The sequence below is a fragment of the Cololabis saira genome, chromosome 6 (genome assembly GCF_033807715.1).
Source record: "Cololabis saira isolate AMF1-May2022 chromosome 6, fColSai1.1, whole genome shotgun sequence".
Taxonomy (NCBI): domain Eukaryota; kingdom Metazoa; phylum Chordata; class Actinopteri; order Beloniformes; family Belonidae; genus Cololabis; species Cololabis saira.
The window spans coordinates 39,351,404-39,369,783 of record NC_084592.1 but is presented as its reverse complement, the minus strand read 5'-3'; the positions used below and the strand labels follow the sequence as shown (position 1 = coordinate 39,369,783).

At 42.1% G+C, this 18,380-nt stretch overlaps 1 protein-coding gene across 1 annotated transcript; it reads left to right on the top strand.

Moving 5' to 3' along the window:
• Positions 1 to 7,000: 7,000 nt before the first annotated feature.
• On the top strand, positions 7,001 to 17,151 carry ndufa10 (NADH:ubiquinone oxidoreductase subunit A10). The gene is made up of 10 exons (XM_061724109.1): positions 7,001 to 7,120; positions 9,515 to 9,683; positions 9,796 to 10,011; positions 10,139 to 10,225; positions 10,353 to 10,474; positions 12,164 to 12,243; positions 12,572 to 12,626; positions 12,713 to 12,798; positions 12,884 to 12,992; positions 16,975 to 17,151. Exons 1-10 carry the CDS (start codon positions 7,067 to 7,069, stop codon positions 17,041 to 17,043), a joined length of 1,047 nt encoding a protein of 348 aa, XP_061580093.1. The 5' UTR covers positions 7,001 to 7,066; the 3' UTR covers positions 17,044 to 17,151.
• The last annotated feature ends 1,229 nt before the right edge of the window (positions 17,152 to 18,380 follow it).

Sequence of the window (18,380 nt, the reverse complement as noted above, 5' to 3'; positions counted from 1 at the left end):
GGTTGAAAACACTAAACTGCCTCTGAAATGTAAAGTGTCGTCAGTGGACTGTTTACGCTGCGGGTTTCTGCCGGTTTCCAGGGCGACAAAGGAAATGACCTGTGAGTCACACCGGCCTGCTGACGGGTGGGGGGCATCGAGTAGCAGGAGCTAACGTCTGATTGTTCAGAATTTTCCGTCTTTAGGGGAAATACAGAAACGAAAAAGTACCTTGCACGTGTGAAGCACCGCAAACAACTGATTTGTGGTTGTTGCTGTACTATTCTAATATCTCCATGGCAACAGGCATCCCCCACACCGCCTCAACTAAAGGCCCACTTACTGATATCTGCCGGTCTGCAGGTTTGAATCATGTAATAATCAAAAGTCATGTTATTAGGGCCCGAGCACAGTGCGAAGGCCCTATTGTATCCGTAGGAATTCTTTGGAATTCTTTCTTTCTTTCTTTCTTTCTTTCTTTCTTTCTTTCTTTCGACGAAAGGAGGGCCTTTTTGCCCCCCTAAACGTGCCCCAAAAGTCACCAAATTTTGCACGCAAGCCAGGCCTGGCGAAAAATTTGATATTTAATGGTTTGCATTAATGGGCGTGGCAAAATGGCTCAACAGTGCCCCCTAGAAAACTTTGTGCCTCAAGCCCCAAAATACGGTTTGACGTACATGCACGAAAATCGGTACACATCTGTATCATGTCGCAACTTAAAGAAAAGTCTGTTGGCGCCATGGCCGAAACCGAACAGGAAGTCGGCCATTTTGACTTAATCATGTAATTTTGGCGCAAATTATGCCATTCCTTCTGCAGTTAATACGGCCCAAACCGTAACGTGCACCCAGGTGTGTTATACATCAAAATGTGCGTCTCCATCCTGCGACGACGCGCATTACTTTTCTCAGTAAAAAGCGTTACCGTGGCGATGCTAGACGCCAAAAAGCACGCCCCCCCTTCATCTGATTGGTCCATACAGAAAAAGCTTTGTGCCTCAAGCCCCACAATACGGTTTGACGTACATCTACGAAAATCACTACACACCTGTATCATGTCGCAACTTAAAGAAAAGTCTCTTGGCGCCATAGCCGGAACCGAACAGGAAGTCGGCCATTTTGAACATTTTGAATTTATCGTGTAATTTTGGCGCAATTTATGCCATGTATTCGGCCGTTAATACGGCCCGAACCGTAATGTGCTCCCAGGTGTGTTATACATCAAAATGTGCGTCTCCATCCTGCGACGACAAGCATTACTTTTCTCTTTCAAAAGTGTTACCGTGGCGACGATAGACGCCAAAAAGCGCGCCCCCCCTTCATCTGATTGGTCCATATTTGATAGTTCCTACTTTCTGCCAGAACTTTTGAATGGTTTCACTTAGAGAGTCGTGGGTGGTGTCATCGGACTCGGTTTTGAGTCCTTGAACATAATTGGCATGAATTAGCCCCGCCCCTTCTTCTGATTGGTCGATATGTGATTGTTCCTATTTTCTGCCATAACTTTTGAATGGTTTGACACTAGCCCCTTTCACACAGAGATTCCGCAATATTGGTGTAAAGAAGTCCTGCCAATACGCCGCCTTTGTTGGTTCACACAGAACCATACAACGCCGGCATAACGCCGCTCCCGTCTGTAAATTCACACAGCATGCCGGCGTTCCGCAATCAGAGGCGTGACGACAGCGTCAGCGTCTAGTGGCATGCCGGCATGCCGGCTGTGTCATTCACACAGACCCCGTTTCGGCTCTGTGACTACCTCCGCTGCCGGCTTATTGGTGGGGCCACTTGGCCCCCCCATTCCGCCTCCGTGACTTTCACACAGAACGGCGAGGCGGCTTAAAGGCGCAACGTTCCCGCCTCGAACTGGCTGTGTGAAAGGGGCTATAGAGTCATGGGTGGTGTCATCGGACTCGGTTTTGAGTATTTGACCTTCATTGGCCTGAATTAGCCCTGCCCCTTCTTCTGATTGGTCAATATTTGATACTACCTATTTTCTGGCATAACTTTTGAATGGTTTGACATAGAGAGTCGTGAGTGGTGTCATCGGACTCGGTTTTGAGTACTTGACCTTCATTGGCCTGAATTAGCCTTGCCCCTTCTTCTGATTGGTCAATATTTGATACTCCCTATTTTCTGCCATAACTTTTGAATGGTTTGACATAGAGAGTCGTGGGTGGTGTCATCGGACTCGGTTTTGAGTACTTGACCTTCATTGGCATGAATTATCCCAGCCCCTTCTTCTGATTGGTCGATACTTGATAGATCCTATTTTCTGCCATAACTTTTAAATGGTATGACATACAGAGTCGTGGGTGGTGACATCGGACTCCTTCACCTTAATTGGTGCAAAGTAGCCCCGCCCCTTCTTCTGATTGGTCGATATGTCATAGTTCCGATTTTCTGCAATAACTTTTGAATGGTTTGACATAAAGACTGGTGGGTGGTGTCATCTGACTCGGTTTTGAGTCCTTGAACATAATTGCTGCAAATTAGCCCCGCCCCTTCATCTGATTGGTCGATAACTGGTAGTTCCTACTTTCTGCCATAACTTTTGAATGGTTTGATATAGAGTCGTGAGTGGTGTCATCTGCTAAATGTCCAGCCCTGAGGAATCTACATGCAAGTCATACAAGCTTCCACTGCAGCACGCCTGAACGTGCACAAGGGTGCGAGGGCCCGTTCATCGCTGCTTGCAGCTTTAATTTTTCTTTAAACTTTACTTTTCACTGCTTGTGCATCAAACCGCAGTGAAAATTGTTTAGAATCACACTCTTACAGAACACGCTCTTACAAAAATGAAATTACTCGGCGATTGAGCCTGGCATACTGGATGCGCTGGTATGGGTAGATTGAAAGAAAGACACTATATTAACAAGGAAATACATATTGTACTATGCGCATATTTAAATTGTGTTCTTTGTTGAATTTTATGCTTCTTTATATAGGCTACCACTTTGTTTTCAAATATCCGTAGGATGATCATTCCCAAACTTATAATACCACTTGATCACTTCCAGCTGACGTCACTAAAGTCTATGAGGGTTCAGGGCTTGAGGGTTTAGGGCGGAGATTGGAATTCAGGGGTAGACTCTGGACCAATCAGAGGCCACGTGTCTGCAGTCGAGTGTCCACTTTAAACCCCTGACTCGACATGTGCCCTCCATCCAGCTCATGTCGGTGAGTCTCTGCTTGAGCTCAGCATATCTGGTGTTAACCTACGATGCCAACCAAAGTTACCTTCAGTCTGACTCAGTTGGTCTTGATTTTGAAATGTTGTTTCAGCAGAAATATCTGCAAAGCAGCTTTTATTCTAAACACCACGCCCCCAATTATGCATGAAGCTAAAGCTGCTTGTGCTCTCGTTTGAAAGTAAAGTATGTTTTTTTTCACTTTGACATGAAGTTCAGTGGAGTATGGAGGATTTTTTGTGCCAAAATTAAATAAATAAATACATCATTAATTAATTAAATTGGGAATGAAATATATCATCAATTAATTAAATGTGTCATTAATTAATTAAAATTAGAATGAAATATGTCATTAATTAATTAAAATACAATTCATTTTAAGTAAAAATATATATTTATTGTTTCAGCATTTAATTAATTAATGACACATTTAATTAATGATTTCGTGTTGCGTGTGAATCATGAAATGTAAAACTGCATTTAATTAATTAATGACACATTTAATTAATGATTTCGTGTTGCTGAATCATGAAATGTAAATGTAAAACTGTCAGTTTCACTCGTCAAACTCAGTGGGCGGAGCTAACGCAAATCTAGTGGAATCCACTGCTTTGGTCTGTACGGAGCCCTGGAGGTGACATGGAAATTATTATTGTTATCTCGTGCGCACGACTTTTTATCTCATGCCATTCACTTCAACATATACAGCTATTGATGCCAAGCATTTATCTAGTCGTCGAAGTCCGATCTCGGGAAACTGGCTTCACAAACGACGTTTTAAAAGTGGAACTATTTCCAGAGGCGGAGTTGACACAAAGTGCTTCGACATTGTCACGTGAGCGTGCTGGACCAATCAGAGTGGCCGCTGGTCCAAGATCGCTGCCTACAGTGCTGATTTTATTTGTAGAAATAAGCTTTAAATTGCACTAAAATTACTACAAACAATGTTATATGTAAACGAAAATTAATCTGAATTATAAACCTAAGAGGCCTGCTGAAACAGTGATAATTCTGTCATTAGATAGAACATTAGACAGTGATGATTCTGTCATAGGGGTTCTCCCTAATGATGGAAATATAATACCCATATGCTCAAAACCTATGTTAAACCTGCAATAATAACATGTTTTCTATTTTAATAGAGTTGTATTATAGTTATTATATATATATATATATATATATATATATATATATATATATATATATATATATATATATATATATATTATATAGTTATTATATATTATTATAGTTGTAATATTTCTGGTTCGTTTTGTTAACTCTGAGCTTTGTTGGTTGGTTTGTTGGTTTGCTGGTGGTTTTGTTTTCTCTGTTTCTCATTTTGCTGGGACGACGGGTCCCTCCGCCGAGACACAACTTTTGCGGTATGCGTTCATTGTTATGTCTAAAAATGATGCGCAGTGCCGACCCAATCAGAAACGGTACAGATATTTTGGGATTTTTTTATATATATATATAAAAGAAATACATGACTTCACACAATACACGCGCTGGTTGACGCCTCCGCTCCGACGTCGTTGCTACGGCAACCCGTCAGATCAGTCAATGATGTGGCCCAGTCTGACCAGAGCCAGATGTGATTTGGACACTTGCTAAAAACAGTGTGGACAGTCAGCCCTGAAAATCGGATATGAGAAGGAATCAGATATGAATCAGATTTGCCTGCAGTCTGAACGCGGCCCTAGTTTATCGGAATGTGTCCCGAAGCCCTGCAACAATCCATTATGTGGATTCGATTAGCCTTGACTTGATGTTCAGGGGAACCAATGAAGTGTTTGGAATCCTCCCACTGAGTTTGACGAGTGAAACTGACAGTTTTACATTTACATTTCATGATTCAGCAACACGAAATCATTAATTAAATGTGTCATTAATTAATTAAATGCAGTTTTACATTTCATGATTCACACGCAACACGAAATCATTAATTAAATGTGTCATTAATTAATTAAATGCTGAAACAATAAATATATATTTTTACTTAAAATGAATTGTATTTTAATTAATTAATGACATATTTCATTCTAATTTTAATTAATTAATGACACATTTAATTAATTAATGATATATTTCATTCCCAATTTAATTAATTAATGATGTATTTATTTATTTAATTTTGGCACAAAAAATCCTCCATAGTGGAGAGCCACTTTTTTGAGCCTTGTGATTGTTTGAGGAACTGTAGGTTTGTAGCCTCCCCTGACTGATTGGAGCATTAAACTATTCACAAATAGGGAGATACTGGGATGCCATGAAGTCCAGGAGGATCATATTCAAGGTGAGGAACTGCTGTGAGGGAGGGGGACTCTTTGTTGTGGACTTTGACACGACACCTTCACATGTGTACCAAGCTGTCACAGACTGAAGAGAAGAAGCCAGCAGGACAAACGCTGCTCTGATGTGCTTCAAGCTGCAGTAGGTCAGTGGAGGTCCAGAGTTTAAGAAAGAAAAAAGAAAGAAGGAAAAGGAAAAGAAAGAAAAGATTTTCCTGCAATAACTTCCCTCTGATGTGATGGCGAGGAAAAGGTTCTCCAAAACAAGTCAGTAGCGCCCCCTGCCGTTAGAAGGGCGGAGACGCAGCTGTGTGCAGCTGCAGCGGAGCGGCGGCCCGTGCATGCGCAGCTGCATGCATTTTTTTAATTTGTGCTGATAGCACAAATAAAAATGTTAAACTGTTTTTGTGCATTAACTATTTCACTAAGGCCCCCAAAATAAAAATAAATAATGGACGCACGAGTTCGTCCCTTCCCTTTGGACAGGTTTGTATATTTTTGTATATAATTCTGTTTTCCAGTAAATGTCATAGCCTATCAGGGCACCACAAAGAGAAACTAAGAAAATTAAGTTATTACAGTCCAACTCAGCAAAAGGCCTATAAAAAGAAGTTGTAAAATGTACCAAATACTAAAACACTAAAAAAAATAAACACTAAAACGTATTTACATCAGATAACAGCTTCATAAACAGCACATCGTTTCTTGTTCCCATATTTCTACATGGATTTTATTTTCTATGTATCTTATTTTTGTACAACCTCTGGCAATCCGGCTTTTTCTTTTTTCTAATAGGCTTTAAAAAATGTTTCAATGTTTGTATGAATCATGTCACAGACCTGTTGCCAATTAATACAATTAGTCACAACATGTTTTTGCAGGTTTTTTGTTTGTTTTTTTGCTTTAAGTACCACTTACTTTTCCAGCCTTTTGTTGTATACAGTATGTCCCAACTTTTGAGATGTTACTTTCACCAAAATGAAGATGAATATTTTCATGAAACTGTAGAAACATGTTTGGACTTTTTCCTGCATCGTGAATAAAATATGTAGGTTTTTTTATTAATTCATATACAGGACTGTCTCAGGAAATTAGAATATTGGGATTTTCTGTAATGCAATTACAAAAACAAAAATGTCCTACATTCTGGATTAATTACAAATCAACTGAAATATTGCAAGCCTTTTATTATTTTAATATTGCTGATCGTGGTTTACAGCTTAAGAAAACTCAAATATCCTATCCCTCAAAAAATTTGAATATTCTGGGAATCTTAATCTTAAACTGTAAACCATAATCAGCAATATTAAAATAATAAAAGGCTTGCAATATTTCAGTTGATTTGTAATGAATCCAGAATGTATGACATTTTTGTTTTTTTAATTGCATTACAGAAAATAAAGAACTTTATCACAATATTCTAATTTTCTGACACAGTCCTGTATAGTGCAGATAATGCAGAAACATGTATATTTGATGAAATAGAGGGTGTATGTACAACAATATTGAATAATTTCGTTCAGGCGGCGCGAGGGCCGCCTGGAGCAGTGACGTCGGCGTCACGTGACTGTGTGTCGGGTCACCGTGGAGGACAGACAGCAACATGGCGGGGAGACTGACCCGGCTTCTGGTCCCGACGGGGAGCCTGCTTCACAAGGTGAGCTGGGGGAACCGCGGGCTCCGGGTCCGGCTCCGGCTGGTCCCGGAGGGCCGGACCGGTCCGCTCCGTCCTGGAGGGCGAGCTAAGGGCGCTAGCTCGTCCTCGGTCCGTCACAGACGGGTTTGTGGGGGAAACTGACAGCAACGCTCCGTGACCTCACTAGACCAGATACACCACTGCACATTCAATTCAATTCAATTCAATTTTATTTATATAGCGTCTATTACAACAGAAGTTGTCTCTAGGCGCTTTCCAGAGACCAGAACATGATCCCTGAGAAATTATTACATAAACAATGGCAGGTAAAAACTCCCCTAGTGGGAGAAAAACCTTAAGCCAAACAGTGGCAAGGAAAAACTCCCCTTTAGGAGGGAAGAAACCTTGAGCAGGACCAGGCTCATAAGGGGGGACCCTCCTGTCAGAGGCCAGCTGGGCAGAGCAGGAAAAGAGAAAACACAGATGGAATGAAGAACAGAGAAAGGAAAGACACATACACAATGGGTAACTGGTGCACTACAGGCATGGCTATACTGTATACGCAGATGTAGACAGCAGACACTGAGGTGGTTGGAGGGGGGGACTGCAGGTCAGGATGTCAGCAGGCATCTACCAGACATCCACACAGACAGGTGGAAGCAAGCAGTGGGATGATCAGAGGGGAGGACTGCAGGTCAGCATGCAGATCCTGAAGCTCTGGCCTGCAAACATACACAAAAGAGAAAAGAGGGGGCAGACCAGCACAACAAACTACAAGAACGATGGACAACAATGATGGCTATGAGAGTAGCTCTATAGCAGCATATCTTAGGGATGGGCGGTATGGACTAAAACATTTATCACGATAATTTCTGGCATTTATCCCGATAACGATAAAAATGACGATAAAAATGATGATTAAAAAATACCAATACAAAAAGTGTCATCGACGGGAATCTTTCTTTCTTTCTTTCTTTCTTTCTTTCTTTCTTTCTTTCTTTCTTTCTTTCTTTCTTTCTTTCTTTCTCATTTCCTCAATTTATCATTTTTACCGTGAGATACAAATTCTTACTGTGGGGAATTTTTTTGACGGTTTATCGTGAACGGTAAAATATCACCCATTCCTAGCATATCTACCACAAAGCTATGTTTGAGACTATCTATTATAGTCTTGTTCTATAGCTGCAGCCCTAACACACTACAGTTTACACTAACTAGAGCAGGGGTGTCCAAAGTCGGTCCTCGAGGGCCGTGTCCTGCAGGTTTTAGATGTTTCCCTGCTTCAGCACACCGTGATAAAAGTAGCTCCAACAGAGCTGTCCAGACCTTGATGGCAAGCTGGTGACAACCGTTAATTTGAATCGGGTGTGTTGAAGCAAGGAGACATCTAAAACATGCAGGACACCGGCCCTCAAGGACCGACTTTGGACACCCCTAGAAACGTTTTAAGTTTGGTTTTAAAGGTGGATGTTGTGTCAGCCTCCTTAACCCAGATTGGAAGTTGGTTTCATAGTAACGGTGCGATAGCAGAAGGCCCGCCCTCCAAATCTACATTTGGATACTCTAGCTAGGACATGTCCACTCTTCGGCTACACATGTGCACATGTCCACGCAGCACACCTCTAGCGCAACAGCAGACTTTGATTTATCCGCAGACGTCTAATAATATGGTGATAATGGTCTTTGTGAGTGCAGACCAGGAGCCCCTGAGCTCGTGCACATCTGCAGTCGTGTGTGCAGGTCGGCTACAAACACAACGCTGGCTAAATAAATAATCATATCAGACTAAAGGCTCTAAAATCGTAATTTCTGACATTTGAAATGATGTCTCCATACAAAGGTCCAGTCTGCCTTTATTGCGGTTGTAAACGAAGGAAGGAAATGTTTTATAGTCATTGCAGAGAAAATGCAACAAAACTGCAAGAAGCGTGCAGTACGGTGGCTTGGCGCTTAGCACTGTTGCCTCACAGCAAGAAGGTTCTCGGTTCGACTCCCTGGCCCGACTGCAGTCTTTCTGTGTGGAGTTTGCATGTTCTCCCCGTGCTTGCTGGGGTTTCCTCCTGGTAATCCGTCGTCCTACCACAGTCCAAAAACATGCATAGTAGGTTAACTGTTTCTAAATTGTCCGTGAGTGTATCTGTATATCTATGTGGCCCTGTGATGGACTGGTGACCTGTCCAGGGTGTACCACTGGCTCTCGCCTGAAATAGGCTCCAGCAGACCCCCGTGACCCTGCAAAGGATAAAGCGGGTATAGAAAATGATTGAATGGAATAAAAGAAGCATTAGTAGAACCTGTTTGGTGGAAAAGGCCTACGAGAGTGAACCTCTGACGGACTTACCTTCCTGTGAAGAGCCACAGCTCAGCTTTCTCTGGGACTCGGGGATCTTGTAACTGAAGTGTCTTGTTTTGAAGGCGGGCGTTCACACCAGCTCAGTGAGAAGCCTGAAGTATGGCTGGCTGGCCTACGCTCTGGGTGAGAGGACGACTCCTCGCTTAAAGAAGTACAGCAAAATCTTTGCGGTGGATGGAAACTTGGCCTCAGGAAAAGGAGCGCTGGCCCAGAAGCTGGCTGACCAGCTGGGTAATTATCTGTTTGGAGGGACCACGATACACACGGCTGGTGTCTCCCATCTTTTGAGGAGATGGAGCACCTCTGATTTGTTCACATCTGGTAAATCTGTCTCTCTACGCAGGGATGCTGTACATGCCTGAGCCTGACACGTTCTATCTGGACAAAATGACCGGGGAGAAAGAGCCCCTTCCTGTCGCTTTCAATGGGATGTGCAGCCTGGAAAAGTTCTACACAGATCCCAAAGCTGCTGATGGAAACAGTTACCGGCTGCAGCTGTGGATGTACATCATGAGGCTGATGCAGTACTCTGACGCTATTGAACATATGCTCACCACAGGTGTCTCCCATCACGCTCCTGTCACCCAGACATTTGTCATTCACTTCATTTGAAAATGTTTGGAATCTGAATTTAAGTCAGAGGCAGGTGGATGTGGTTCTGATGTTCATCATCCTTTGTTTCCAAGGCCAGGGAGTGATCCTGGAGCGCTCCCCCTTCAGTGACATGGTCTTCCTGGAGGCCATGTTCAAGCAGGGCTACATTAGGAAGGAGTGTAAGTAACTTGCAGCCACCATGTATGTGGCTCCTCGATGCAAGAGGAAGAGCACAAATGTATTTCCATTGCATTATCTTAAATATAAAACAGACTGACTTTTTTGCTTCCGTATTTGTTTTTGCAGGTGTGGAGCATTACAAAGAGATCAAAAACATCAGCATCTGTGAGTTCCTTCCCCCACACCTCGTCATCTACGTGGACGTGCCAGCCGCCGATGTGCAGAAGAAGCTAAAACAGAGCGGAAAGGTGCCACACTCCCTCCTGCTGTGTTGAGTGTAGATTGTTATGTGGCCGTACTCGTGAGCGAACCGCAGCTGAACATTTCTGATGGGTCAGGCGCTCCGAGCAGTCTTACCTCTTTACTGTCAATCTAATGAAATCTGCTGGTGTTAAAGCAGCACAAAGAACTTATCTTCACATCAAAGTATCATTTCATTTCAATATTTGCTCACTTTTAGCAAACATGGTTGAGTGTTGGACTCCTGTCCAGAGCTGCTGGACAGCTGCGTGTAGCTTCACGGGTGAAGGTAGCTCCCGGAGTTACAGGGAACGTCTTTGCAGAGGCTACCGACTCCAGAAACTAATTACAGAAGAGTAAATGAGAGCGTGACCAAGCAAGAAACCAAATAAAACACAACGGAGCAGTTTAAAAGCAGTTTAACATCCACGCCTGTAAGCAAACCCAAAAAGCGGAGAATATTTAAAAGTTCCTTTGTGCTGCTTTTAAGACTTGGACCTGCAGCAGAACCTACTTTCACTCATCTCCCACTAGGGCTGCACGATTAATCGTTAAAAAATCGCGATCTCTATTCATGCTTGAACGCAATCTCATTTCCAAATGACGACTATTTAAAAATTTAAAAAAAAGATTTTTTTTTTTTTTGTGATGTTTATTGTTTTTATGTTCAATGTCAGCTGTTACAAAGTTGATGCCAGTCTTTTATCAGGCACCATCATATTTTTTGTAACGTTTACCTTTTGTATCGGCAGCTTCTTAATAGCAGCAAAAGGCAATGGGGGTTCATCCCAGTCAGAGGAATAATTTGTTGCCTCAGAACTACAGGATCTGTTACAAGTCCCCTTTCTGAAAGGGTGTTCAACTCAGGGAGGAACAAATATTGTTCAAAATTGTTATTATTGTTTAAATTATTCAAAGGTTTGTGTAAAGAAGACAAGAGATGTTTATTGTTATTATATTTTTGTTCAGCTGTTGCAAAGTTAAAGTAATAAGTGCAATAAATTTTATATTGGAAAAAAATCGTGAGAGAATCGTGATCTCAATTCTAAGCAAAAAAATCGTGATTCTCATTTTGTCCAGAATCGTGCAGCCCTATCTCCCACCCTAGAAAAGCAGCCTTCGTGGTCTGTGGGAACTCCTTAAAAAACAACAAAACTTGTACTTTTGACTGAAATGTGCCTTTGAAGTACTTTTCTCCTCCAGATGTGTTTTAAAGGGGACCTATTATGAAAAACACGTTTTTTCTTGCTATAACCTGGTATAACATAAAGTGGTCTCCCCTCAGCCTGCCAACTCAGAGAAGGAGGAAAGCAACCAAATTCTGCAGTGTCTGTACAGCCGCCCGGATGAGCCATCCAGTGTGATGTGGCTTCTACGAGCCAATAAGATTCTGCTCCCTTTCGTTACGTAACGAAAATTCAATTTACATAGGTTGGCCTCCCAACCACGCCCACAACTAACTCCGCCGGCCGGAGCTTCCGCCATTTTTTCATAGCGGTGTATCGCGTTATTCAGGCAGCCAATCATCACAGAGCCTCATTATCATAGCCCCGCCCACTCAGAATCCCTCATAGATAATGAGGTTAGACACTGGGATGATAAAGACATTATTAGATGCCATAATAGGTCCCCTTTAAGTTTTTTTTGGCCTCGGCTGAAAATGAACGTGTGTTTTTTTCTTTTTCCCTCCTCCTCAGTCTTACCTGCACAATGTGCCCCTGCAGTATGTGAAAAACATCGAGGATAGCTACAAGAAGTCTTTTCTGCCCAAGATCAGGTAAGGCGGTCCAGTCGTGTGAAAAATGACTTTTATACATGAGGACATTAATAGATCTCCTCGTCTTCATCAGCTCTTAGAAAACATGACGTAATACACAATACCGTTACTTGCTGTAGAAAAGATAGATCGCAACAGCAACGAGCTCTCGCTGTTGCTCCTCGTGAGAAATCTGCAGCTGTCAATCACAGCTGTCACAAACTTCTGTTTCATAGCATTGAAAATCAAAAAAGGAAGCTTTGGATCTGGAGCCAGACTCTCACCCGTCATGTTGTCGGCCTGCTCAAGCACCTGGTAACTTTTTTAATTTGTTTTCTTTATGTTTTAGAGAAACGTCAGAGCAGCTGGCCTACAACGCGGCCCAGGTTCAGGACGTGGAGAGGGTAAGAGGCCGCAGGACCGGTGCAGACCCAAGGCCTCCTGGATGTAAGTTCTCCTGAAATCACTTTAATCTCCTTGTTGTCTGCAGATTGTGGAGGACATCGAGGCTCTAAAGTTTGAAAAGGGGCCGTGGGTGGAGCAGGACGACGTCAGCTACCACCACATGAGAATGCTGTGAGTTGTTCAGCAAACGCCCAACCGCCCGAGAGTAAACATGAGCTCCTGCCGTGCAGCTTCTTAGTTCTTGTGTGTTCTTCAGTGTGGAGGACAAACAGGGAGTGGCCACGCTGACCCACGTACCCAAATTCCTGCCCGAGATCACCATCGGAGCCCACGACTACGACGAGAAATACTACGCCTACAAAGCGGTGAGTTCTGCTGCTGCTTCGGGGAACTGAGAGGTTTCACAAGTCCAGCTCCGCTTGTTAATCAGTGGTGTGTTCAAACACAAACAAGTGTGGAAACCATCGTTTCGTAAAAATCTACACAAGGATACATTTTCATGGTGGGAGATGCGAGTAGACGTGCTCTAACCAAAGTTTCCAGGCCAATTATGATTTCCATTCTGACCTGCTGACTTTTCCTGGCCTAAATGAGGTCATTTAGGCTCATTTCTTTCTTTCTAGCTCATTTCTTTCTTTCTTTCTTTCTTTCTTTCTTTCTTTCTTTCTTTCTTTCTTTCTTTCTTTCTTTCTTTCTTTCTTTCTTTCTTTCTTTCTTTCTTTCTTTCTGTCTTTCTTTCTTTCTTTCTTTCTTTCTTTCTGGCTCCTTTCTTTCTTTCTTTCTTTCTTTCTTTCTTTCTGGCTCCTTTCTTTCTTTCTTTCAGGCTCATTTCTTTCTTTCTTTCTTTCTTTCTTTCTGGCTCATTTCTTTCATTTCTTTCTTTCTTTCTTTCTTTCTGGCTCCTTTCTTTCTTTCTTTCTTTCTTTCTGGCTCATTTCTTTCATTTCTTTCTTTCTTTCTTTCTTTCTTTCAGGCTCATTTCTTTCTTTCTTTCTTTCTTTCTTACTTTCTTTCTAGCTCACTTTCTTTCTAGCTCATTTCTTTCTTTCTTTCTTTCTTTCTTTCTTTCTTTCTTTCTTTCTTTCTTTCAGGCTCATTTCTTTCTTTCTTTCTGGCTCCTTCCTTCCTTCCTTCCTTCCTTCACGTACGTAACGCAGAACCATAAATTCGACTTTACACAAAAACATCATCAACGGGAATTTATCGTTTTTACCGTGAGATGACAAATTCTTACCGTGGGGAATTTTTTTGACGGTATATCGTGAACGGTAAAATATCGCCCATTCCTAGTAGGAAGGCAGCTAAGCTGGAAAAAGAGACTATGTGTGTGACGGGTGTGAGGGGGACGAATGCTGAGGAAGAGACTAGCTGTAAGTGTCACTGTAAAGGATGCACTCATCTACAAGTGAGATTAATGAAACGCTGCACAGACGGGGCACCTGCAGGACTGACCAGTTCATTGATTGATAAATTTCTGGGATGATTGCTGAAATTAGAGTGGGTACAAACTTAAAAAAATCTGAGCGAGTCCCGTTTCAATCAGTTTCTCTTTCACCCGCTTTCTGGTGTCCCTCTACGGTTGTCGCGTGTTTCCTTTAGGGATGGGCGGTATGGACTAAAAAATGTATCACGATAATTTCTGGCATTTATCCCGATAATGATAAAAATGACGATAAAAAAATACCAATTCAACTCCACCTTTTTAACTATAAATCTCTCTCGCTCTCAGATCCGCCATGTTTGTTACACAAAAACATCATCAATGGGAATTTATCCTTCTTTCTTTCTTTCTTTCTTTCTTTCTTTCTTTCTTTCTTTCTTTCTTTCTTTCTTTCTTTCTTTCTTTCTTTCTTTCTTTCTTTCTTTCTTTCTTTCTTTCTAGCTCCTTTCTTTCTTTCTTTCTTTCTTTCTTTCTTTCTTTCTTTCTTTCTTTCTTTCTTTCTTTCTTTCTTTCAGGCTCATTTCTTTCAGGCTCATTTCTTTCTTTCTTTCTTTCTTTCTTTCTAGCTCATTTCTTTCTTTCTTTCTTTCTTTCTTTCTTTCTTTCTTTCTTTCAGGCTCATTTCTTTCTTTCTTTCTTTCTTTCTTTCTTTCTTTCTTTCTTTCTTTCAGGCTCATTTCTTTCTAGCTCATTTCTTTCTTTCTTTCTTTCTTTCTTTCTTTCTTTCTTTCTTTCTTTCTGGCTCCTTTCTTTCTTTCTTTCTTTCTTCCTTCCTTCCTTTCTGGCTCCTTTCTCTTTCTTTCTTTCAGGCTCATTTCTTTCTAGCTCATTTCTTTCTTTCTTTCTTTCTTTCTTTCTTCCTTCCTTCCTTTCTGGCTCCTTTCTTTCTTCCTTCCTTCCTTCCTTCCTTCCTTCCTTCCTTCCTTCCTTCCTTCCTTCCTTCCTTCCTTCCTTCATGTACGTAACGCAGAACCATAAATTCGACTTTACACAAAAACATCATCAACGGGAATTTATCGTTTTTACCGTGAGATGACAAATTCTTACCGTGGGGAATTTTTTTGACTGTATATCGTGAACAGTAAAATATCGCCCATTCCTAGTTTCCTTCAGCGCCAAATGCTTTTTAAACCCGGGTTCAGACATCCGGCAGAGGGCCTGCAGCATCCTCCCAGAGGCCGTGAAGGAAATGACGCCATGCTGACCAGACTCCTGGGTTCTGCGTCTGGACGCTGGGCTCAGCTTCACTTGTTGCTGCTTGGTGTGGGGGGTCGCCCCTGCGGAGGATCGGCTGGCCTTTTATGTTCTGTTTTCTTGTTATTGCCTGAGGATAAATTGGGACATCTCACGCTAAGCTCTTTATTAAAACCTACAAATCCATATTAAGGAGCCTTTCCTCTGAGGAAATCCTCTGTTACTTTCATATTGCAGGCTTTTATTCCTGTACCCTTTCTGAGCCGCCTGGCCGGCTCAGTGGAGCTCATTTTCCCCGTCTGAAATATTGAACCGCTTGTAGTTACAAATGCCAGATGTGGAATATTCTGCCACGTTGTTGGTATCATTGGTCTTGAGGGGAAACATTTGGTTTTGACCTTTTCTGTTTATTGACTGGAGACGTCTTTGTCTCCCCCTGCTGCACGAGTCGGGCTGCGTAACGTGACGGCGGGCCACGACCCGACATTTCGCTCCGAGCCGCGATCTCGGAAGAGGGCGGCAGCGTGTATCAGATTCCTCTGAAGACCTGCAAGTTTTTCAGCCAAGGGTTTCTGCAAGTGTGAAATCATTGTTCTGGGGCTGCACTTTCTTCTTCTTCTTTAAAGCTCCATGAAAGTATGTGCTTTCAGATTATCCCTCTTTATTACCCCTCTTTTGTTTACTGACATTTGAAAATCAGGATTTTCAGAGGTAAAGAGTTATATTTTAATGTTATTTAAAGTTCATATGTGTTGTTGGAGTGAGTTTTTTTCCTATTTGAGCAAGGCAAGTTTATTTGTATAGCACAATTCAATACAAGGTCATTCAAAGTGCTTTACATCAACATTAAAAGCAGCTAAATGCAATTAAACAGTAACAAATCAACTAAAAAGGGAAATAGAAATGAAAAATAATACAATGAAATAAAATATAATATAAACAGGAAATAACAAATAAAATGATAAGAGATAAAATGGTAAAAAGCACAAGTTGTTAAAAAGTAAGGGCAGTAGAGTACAGCAGGTAAGTATTTAATTTAAGAGTACGCTTGAGTAAACAGTAATGTTTTTAGGCCTGATTTAAAGGAGCTGACAGTTGGAGCAGACCTCAGGTCTACAGGAAGTTTGTTCCACCGGTGAGGAGCAGAATAACTGAACGCTGCCTCACCTTGCTTGGTTCTGGTTCTGGAACCACAACAAACCAGATCCAGATGAACCTCAGGGGTCTGGGAGCTTCATAGGAACTAACAGATCAAGCATGTATTTTTGGTCCAAGACCATTCAGTGCTTTGAAGACCAGCAGTAAGATTTTAAACTCTATCCTTTGACTCACTGGAAGCCAGTGTAGTGATTTCATGACCGGTGTAATGTGGTCCAGTTTCTTGTTGTTTATAAGGACTCTGCTGCATCTGCCTGATTGATTTCTTGTTAAGGCCTGTAAAGATGCCATTGCGATAATCCAACCTACTGAAAATGAATGCATGAATAAGTTTAAAGCACAACAAGAGTGTTGCATTGAAAGTACATGGGAATTCTGGAACTCCTTGAAAGTGATGTTTTCTGACCTGACGGAGCTTAAACGATCTTTTAATAGTCCTGCGGTTCCCTGGGAAAGGGGCAGAGCAGCTACACGTTTCCACCAGCAGGGGGGGCACTTGTGCCGACGTAATAACCTTCTGTCTTTAACTGTGTGTTGTTCTCTGGTGCTTTCAGCTTCCTGGGAAGAAGTACGCTGTTGGCTTCAATGAAGACATCGGAGACAAATACATCTGGCTGAAGTGAATTCTCCTCGACTCTACACTCGTCGCCCAAAGAGCGTCGTCCTTGGCTGTTCTGTTGTAAATCCTGATTAATATGTATTAAAAGAATAAATTTTGAATCTACGTGTCATCTGCCCTGGTCTGAATTTCTGACATGAACTCACGGAGACGAGAGGAGCCGCTGGGTTTCTGGGTGGACGCACTGACATGTCGCTGCGGCATCGTGCACTCGGGACATCACAGCCAACCAATTGTCTCCTCCCTCAAGTGTACCCATTTAAATATGATAATGAGGATAAATATCCATTAAAAATCGCTCCACCTAACAAGGAACTTGCAAAAAGTCCAGGAAAAATAATTTCTTTGGTACATTTTTTCTGATTTAAGCTGTAAAAGAAAACAGAGTAAAGTGCTGTGGTTGTGTTGACCACATTGCATTATGGGTATCGTTCCTTGCTTTGTGTTGGTTTTGGGTTTATTATGTTCGTCCGAGTTGCGAATGTTTATGTTCAGCGTTAGTGACTCCATCTGCAGGAGGAGAGACCAGTCTAGGTCCCGGCCTCAATCACTGAAGAAACATTTTCTGGAGTCCTGCAGCACATGCAGCTATATGCAGGTATCAGACTCTGAAAGTTGCCTAAACATTCAATAAAAACATTATTCATATATTGCTGAGTCGCATCAGTTCGTACCAACCAAACATTTCATTGACATGTTAGTTTTATTTTAAAAAGACAACTTTACAGAACCGGTACTTTGCTGCAAATTGTATTTGAATGTTTTTCTGTTCAGACAGTTATGGAATTTTTTAGGATCTGGATTTTATCTTGAGTGGTCGTCCCATACGGTCGTCATGGCGACAGAGATGTCCGACCTGTCAGCAGCTCCAGCTGAAAGCATCATTCATGTTGGTCTGAACCGGAGCAGCTGGTCCAGTTCAGGGCAGAGATCCAGAAGGATCCTCTTGGTACCTGAACCAGCAGATGATCCAGATCCTGGACCAGCAGGTCACTGTGATCAGCAGGTTCCTCTAACGGAGCCAAGGCTGACATTGGGATGTGCAGGTTACATTGTTGTGATTGACAGGTGTCACCGTTGAGCTCCAACCTTTCTATGTTCATATGGTTGATTGTGAGATTGTTGCAGTTCCACTCTTGTGTAACTTATCTGGTGATGTGGGGACTGTCGTGTCCTTCACGTGTGGTTGTGAACTTATTGTTGACGTCACGTTTCCTCATATTCTGGACTTCACTGCATCACCAGTGAGTGTCACCAACGGACAAAACCTCAGAAATGTGCGTACGCCGGCCTTGATTTGTGCGTGAAGGACTGCAACTTTCCAAGTTCAAATCACTTTTT

Coding starts and splice junctions, on each gene's coding strand:
- ndufa10 (XM_061724109.1), top strand. CDS start 7,067: ATGGCGGGGAGACTGACCCGGCTTCTGGTCCCGACGGGGAGCCTGCTT. Junction 10,226..10,352: donor GGGCTACATTAGGAAGGAGT/GTAAGTAACTTG, acceptor TTGTTTTTGCAG/GTGTGGAGCATTACAAAGAG. Junction 12,799..12,883: donor TACCACCACATGAGAATGCT/GTGAGTTGTTCA, acceptor TGTGTTCTTCAG/TGTGGAGGACAAACAGGGAG.